Raw genomic sequence first — 7433 nt, 5'->3', positions numbered from 1 at the left:
AGAAAATAAGAGATTTTTTTAATGGAAGTCAGAAGGTAGAAGTCTAGTTGTAACTGAGTTATCAGACCAAAAGAAAAACCCAGAGACAGTAAGGGAGCTAAAGAAATCTTCACAAAAAACATAATATCCTTAGAAAGATAAGAGGAAATATTACATCCATGAGGCAAGAAAGAAGTGCCATAAAAGGAAACATTAGAGAACAAAAAAAGCCTATTGGAAATTTAAAATATGATAATGGAAATTTTAAGTTCCAATTAAAAAGCTGAGGAATAAAGTTAAGGGTAATTTCATGGAAAGTGAAAAGATTAAGATTAAAAAAACAGGAAAAATTGAAAAAATATTAGAAAATCAACCTTTGGGGTTCAACAGTCAAATAAAAGGAATCCTGGAAAAAAAGAGAATGGGAAACATGAGAGGGAAAATATCAAAGAAATAATACAAGAAAATTTCACAGAACCTGTGTTTCCAGATTAAAAGCATTCACCAGGTGCCCAACAAAATGAATGAGAGAAGAACCCCCAGCAAGGCACATCATCATGCATTCTAATACTGAAAAGATAAGGAGAATATCCTAAAAGTTTCTAAGAGAAAATTCGGTCACATAAAATAGATTAAGAATAGAATAACATCGTAAGTGTCAACAGCAACCCTACAAGCTAGAAGAGATTAAGAAAAGCCTGCAAAATGAAATTAAGAAAAGCCTGAAGGAAAATGAATTCTATCCTTGAATTCAATACTCAGCCAGAATACCAATCACATGTGAGAGTAGAATAAAGGCTTTTCTGAAAATTCAGGATCTCTAAAAAGTTATCCACTATATATCTTTTCTCAGCAAAATCCAGTAGTACAACAAAATAAAGGAGTAAACCAAAATTATGATAGTTCACATTTATATAGCACCTATGGTATAATAGACATTCTTCTAAATGGGGTGTGTGTGTGTGCGTGTGTGTGTGCGTGTGTGTGTGTGGTCATTTAATTTAATCCTCATAGGAATTAGCTGAACATCATCATTATCCACATTTTACAAGGTAGTAGATGGAGGTTAAATGATCTGCCCTTAGTCACAAAGCATGTAAGCAGCAGTAGTCTGGCTCCAGAGGCCATGCCCTTAAAGAAAGAGGAAGATTTAACACCCATTCATGAAAGGAACTTCCTCAACCTGATAAAGGGTCTCCATGAAAAATCTTTAGCTAACATGATGTCTAATAGAGAAAGACTGAATGCTTTACCCTAAGACTAGGAACAGGGCAAACTCTTACAACTTCTATTCTGCATTGTACTGGGGGACCTAGCCAGTGAAATAAGGCAAGAAAAGTAAATAAAAGGCATAAATAAAAGGAAGAAATGACTGTCTTTATTCTCAGGTGACAAGATTGTGTACACACAAAATCCAAAAGAATCTTTAAAAATAAAACTACTAGAACTAAGTGAATTTACCAAGGTCCCAGAATACAAGGTCAATATACATAACTCAATTATATTTCTCTATAGTAAGAAAAAACTGGAAATTTTTAAAAATTAAATACCATTTATAATAGCATTTAAACTACCATAAAATACTTAGAGATAAATCTAACAAAATATGTACAAGATCTATGTACTGAAAACTACAAAACACTGCCAAGACAAAATAGAAAAGACCTAATAATTGGAGAAAGGTGCCATGTTCATGGATTGGAAGACTCAATGTTATTAAGACGTCAACTTTTTCCATATTGATCCATAGATTCAACATAATGCAGATCAAAATCCCAGCAGGACATTTTATAGAAATTAGCAATCAGATTCTAAAATGTATCTGGAAATGTAGTTAAAGCTTTTTAGAAAAAAAGAGCAGGCATAGTAACCTGCCCAGATTGGAACAGGGGTATAAAGGGCTGTAGGCAAGGGGTCTCCAAGAAAGAAAAAAAAAATGATAGATTATCTGATGTTTATTACCTTGATTATCTGATGACTGTGAATGTATTGAGGGAGACACTTGAGAGTGATGTAATGAAAAGTACATGGGAAAATCCTATCATTAATTCTAAGGAAAACAAAACTTGGACAAAAAAAAGGAAGTGTAAACATTGCACCCAACGGTGAAGTGTTTTTTTATATAGTCATTTTAACTAAAACATTGAATGCTGATTTGACCAAAAAAGTGTGTTATCCATGTCCTGGAAGAAAGGAAGAGGCAGTATTTGTGTTTGCTTGGACAGGAGTAAAAGCAAGAGAGAGTGTGAGAGAGTGTTAAATCTTCATAAGCCAAGATTGAAAGTCAATAGATGATATCTAAAACTCAGAAAAAAATCTCAAGAACTAGCAGAATAAGCATGATATTTAGACATATGTAGACCTCTATTGAATGAAACAGCTATGCGAGTTGAAATTTGTTGCCTTTGGACTTCCCTGGTGGCACAGTGGTTAAGAATCTGTCTGCCAATGCAGGGGACACAGGTTCGATCCCTGGTCCAGGAAGATCCCACGTGCTGTAGAGCAACTAAGCCCGTCATGCACCATAACTACTGAGCCTGCGCTCTAGAGCCCGCGAGACACAACTAATGAGCCCACGCGCCACATCAACTGAAGCCCACAGGCCCATGCTCCTCAACAAGAGAAGCCACTGCAATGAGAAGTCCACGCATCGCAACAAAGAGTAGCCCCCGCTCGCTGCAACTAGAGAAAGCCTGCGAGCAGCAACGAAGACCCAACGCAGCCAAAAATAAATAAATAAATTTATTTTACAGAAAGAAAGTTGTTGCCTTTGCCTGGGGGAAGTGGGGCGGGAGGGCTGCTTCTGGTTTTCATTATAAGCTTTATAAAGTTATTTCACTTTTTTAAACAATGTAGGTGAAATACTTTGATAAAAAAGAAAAACTAATTTTAGAAAGTTTGCATTAACATATTCTGCTTATTTTTATTTTTTTAATTCTTTAATTCATTTCTACCCTCAGGCTTGGAAGAAGAATCCTGAGTTTAAAAACAGAATACCAGGATAGATAAAAACAGTCGTGGTGAGGGCTCAGCTGTTAGCCACTTGTGGCTTTCTGGGTCACACCCAGAGATCTTTGGCCTCTCCAACCTCTGCATAGAAATAGCAAAAGCTGTACAGGCATACCTCCTCATTTCACTGTGCTTCACTTTTTTTTTTTTTTTCTCGGTACGCGAGCCTCTCACTGTTGTGGCCTCTCCCGTTGCGGAGCACAGGCTCCGGACACGCAGGCTCAGTGGCCATGGCTCACGGGCCCAGTCGCTCCATGGCAGGTGGGATCTTCCCGGACGAGGGACCAAACCTGTGTCCCTTGCATTGGCAGGCGGATTCTTAACCACTGCACCACCAGGGAAGCTCCCATTGAATAGTCTTGGCACCCTTGTTTAAAGTTATATGACCAGGGACTTCTCTGGTGGCACAGTGGTTAAGAATCTGCCTGCCAATGTAGGGGACACGGGCTCGAGCCCTGGTTCAGGTAGATCCCACATGCTGCAGAGCAACTAAGCCCGAGCACCACAACTACTGAGCCTGCACTCTAGAGTCCATGTGCCACAACTACTGAAGCCCGAGCGCCTAGAGCCCATGCTCCACAATGAGTGAAGCCACTGCAGTGAGAAGTCCACGCACCACAATGAAGAGTAGCCCCCGCTCACCGCAACTAGAGAAAAGCCCACGTGCAGCAACAAAGACCAAACGCAGCCAAACACATTTTTAAATAAATAAATAAAGTCATTTGACCATTTATGGTTTATTCTGGGCTCTTTATTCTCAGGTCCTTTTTATCCTTTGGCTCCACCAGCCTAAGTGTGTTGGGCACACTTTTTGCCTCATTGTCACAAAGTGACTGGCTCAGCTTTACACATCATAACCTATAACCATATTCAAAGGCAAGAACCAAGGATATGTATGTGTGTGTATGTCTTTTAAATCAGGAATATATTCCAGGAGTCCCCTGGTCCCAGTAGACTTCCTCTTAAGCAATAGTGCACTGAAGCCAGTTTGTGAAAGCAGATTATTACATTATCTAGATTTTGTGAGCTTGTTGCTAAACACCACCACCCTTGAAATCGGCCATGGTAAGAGCATTTATTTACACCACAGAACATTAAGACTTTCTCCCAGGAAAGTGGTTTACCAGCACACTATTGCCTTTCAGTCTTATTAATCAGAACCAAATGATATGACCACTCCTAGTTTAAGGGAGTCTTAGAAAGTGAGTATCTGTTATTTTCAGCCTCTCTCAAGGGAGGTGGACTTTGTTAGCAGGCAAGGAAAGGGAGAGCTGGGGAAGCAACCAATGGTGTTTGACACTAATGCCTCCCAATGGTGGGAAATTTTTGTAATCACTTCAAAGAATATCTTCAAAGAATGTCTGCCAGAAGACAGAGTGCTGTGGTCTCAGTGGTAGGATGGACTGAGCTCTAGCAGTTGACATGGTAATTACGGTAAGAGGTGGGGGCCAGGGCTTTCGAATCCATAGCTGGGGGCCTAGTAAGGATGTGGCCTCAGCAACTTTCTGTAACCACAATGGGGGGCTGCCTGCCTTGACACAGGGCTGTGAGCAGCCAGAGGACATGCAGCTTGGGGCGGATACTGAAGGGAAGGGAGGAGCGCTGCATGCGGTCTCAGAGGGTAGTAGAGGTGTTCCCTGAAGAAGAGCCAACAAAGGAAGGCCTGCCATCCTTGACCAAGAACTCCTTGCTGATCAGGCCATGGATGGCCATGATCCTGAGGAGTCCGTGGCGAAACTTCTGGCCAATGAAGACATAGATGAGAGGATTGAGGCAGCTGTGGAGGAAGCCCAGGATCTCGGTGGCATCCAGGGCCCGGCCAATGTCATTGCGGCGCTCACAGGTCTCCGCGATCACCCGGACCCTCATGAGGGTGTCTGCAACCAGGACCAGGTTGTAGGGCAGCCAGCAGAGCAGGAAGACGAGCACAACAGCAAAGATGACCCGCATGGCCCGGTGCTTCTGCCCCATGTGGGCCGCAAAGAGCGTGCGCAGGGTGAGTCCGTAGCAGATCAGCATGACCAGCAGGGGCAGGAGGAAGCCAAAGGTCTGGGGCAGGACCCGCATCACCATCCGCCATTTTGTTGTATTGGCACCCATGTCCTCATAGCAGACTGGGCTGGAATAGGGTGGTTGATAAGCCTCACGGAAGACAAAGATGGGCAGGGCCAGGATCAAGGACAGGACCCAGATGCCTAAACATATGAACTTGACCCAGTGCCGCTTCTGGGTCAGCGTGCGTGTGGCATGGACAATGGCCAGGTAGCGGTCCACGCTGATGCAGGCCAGCAGTAGGATACCACTGTAGAAGTTGACTTCCTTCAGGAGTGAGACCACCTTGCACAGGGCTGTGCCAAAGATCCAGCCCTTTGCCTTGGAGGTGGCCCAGATAGGCAAGGTCAGGGCGAAGAGCAGGTCAGCCATGGCCAGGTTCAGCAGGTAGACATCGGTGACAGAGCGGCCCACCCGGCTGTATAAGATGACCAGCATCACCAGGGAGTTTCCCAGGAGGCTCAGCAGGAAGACCAGGGCATATATGATGACCACGGCATACTTGTTGAGTGTCTCAGTGTCCATCTTACAGGGACTATAATGATGTTCTTCTGTGGGTGGTGTGCCAGTGAAATTTGCAAATTCATCCTTAAACAACTGCCACAGATCAGTGTCATTAGATAAATCATTCAGGATGATAGTCATGGTTTGATCTGGTTGAAAGATTAGAAGGAAGGAAAGGTGATTTAGTGACTCAGATTCAAGTCACTCTCATCAAGGATGTGATAACAGGACTTCCCTGGTGGCGCAGTGGATAAGAATCCGCCAGCCAATGCAGGGGACACGGGCTCGAGCCCTGGTCCAGGTAGATCCCACGTGCTGCAGAGCAACTAAGCCCACGCACCACAACTACTGAGCCTGTGCTCTAGAGCCCATATGCCACAATTACTGATCCCACATGCCACAACTACTGAAGCCCACACACGTAGAGCCTGAGCTCTTCAAGAAGAGAAGCCACTGCAATGAGAAGCTTGCACACCACAACGAAGAGTAGCCCCCACTAGCCACAACTAGAGAAAGCCCGTGCAGCAATGAAGACCCAGTGCAGCCAATAAATTAAGTAAGTATGTAAGTAAGTAATTAAAAAGGATGTGATAGTGGTTACTGGGATATCTTCTGCTTCTCTGCTAGTTTGGTAGCCGAAGATCCCTTCTTTCATCTCTATCTCGGTCTGTTTTAGAGATCAGCTTCACCGTGTTGTCAACTTTCCATAACTCTGAGGCTTGAATGTGGGATAAGATGGACTACAGGGGAAAACCCCTGCTATTGGTCGGCCCTACAACGCCATCGACTCTACCCTTAATACTGCCTCTGTGCTCTCTTTGGCTTTCTCCATCCTCAGCCATGTCTGTGCATTCAGATGGGAGGACCAGCTTGGTCCTATACATTCATGGGAGGGCCAGAATCAGGCAAAATGGAAGGAGGCAAACCTTCCTCAGATGTCTTCATCTGCTCAGATATCCCTTTCTATGTTATTTCCGTTCCATGCCGTGCGGCCTGTGAGATCACAGTTCCCTGACCAGGGATCGAACCCAGGCCCCAACAGTGAAAGCGCTGAGTCCTAACCACAGGACTGCCAGGGAATTCCCTTCCTGATTCTTGTTTAACCTTCTTAAAATCTACTGAGGGAAGAAAATGATAGCAATGGATTGCATTAAAGTGTATTTTAAGGGACTTTCCTGGTGGTCCAGTGGTTAAGACTCCATGCTTCAATCCCTGGTTGGGGAACTAAGATCCCACATGCCGTGCGGCGCAGCCAGAAAAAAAGGTGTATGTTAAGCCTTTTCTCTAAGGGAACAATAAATGTTTGGGTCCTCTGTCTAAAGGAAGTGTAAGCATTTAAGAGAAGTCCCCACCTTGGTCCATGAAATCACCCCCTAAACATCCACAGAATCGTCCAACAGTTTTCAAATATCTTTTAAAATTGTGAAACATTTGCTGAAGCAAAATCTTACCAGAAGCCCAATATGTAAAACAGATAAAAGCTCACCTACTGGGGAGGGAGGGTGTGCCACTCTCTCCATCCAGACAGCCACCATGGAGGTTCCCACAAAACCCCCAGGGCTCTTCCGAGAACAATCTGAAAACCTATAAAAAGTTACCAAGACTGGAAATAAGGATAACTGGTATCCAGTCCTCACTCTATCCTGATTCTGTCATTAATAAGTTACATGACCTTGAATGGGACCTTTTACCTCTACAGATTTCCATTTTCTCATCCAAATTGAGGGAGGCAGAGTAAATAACCTCTGAGATGCTTCCAAGCCTGAGGTTCTATGACTTCATTTAGATTCACACATTTGAATATCCCTGCCAGGACTGCATTTTCACAGAACACAAAGTCTTAGGGCAAAGCAATAAACATCAGACTGGGGAAAGTCATCCTCTTCCCT

General features: G+C 43.7%; 1 protein-coding gene across 1 annotated transcript; it reads right to left on the bottom strand.

Annotated features, from left to right (window-relative positions):
• Window positions 1–4602: 4602 nt before the first annotated feature.
• Window positions 4603–5688, bottom strand: CXCR1 (C-X-C motif chemokine receptor 1; the record flags this gene model as incomplete). The annotated part of the gene is made up of 1 exon (XM_079710501.1): window positions 4603–5688. The coding sequence occupies exon 1, from the start codon at window positions 5683–5685 to the stop codon at window positions 4603–4605; it is 1083 nt and encodes a 360-aa protein (XP_079566627.1). The 5' UTR covers window positions 5686–5688.
• Window positions 5689–7433: the final 1745 nt, after the last annotated feature.

The sequence above is a fragment of the Hyperoodon ampullatus genome, assembly GCF_949752795.1.
Source record: "Hyperoodon ampullatus genome assembly, chromosome: 8".
NCBI classification, from domain to species: domain Eukaryota; kingdom Metazoa; phylum Chordata; class Mammalia; order Artiodactyla; family Ziphiidae; genus Hyperoodon; species Hyperoodon ampullatus.
The sequence above is the reverse complement of the archived record's forward strand: the minus strand, read 5'-3'. Positions and strand labels throughout refer to the sequence as shown.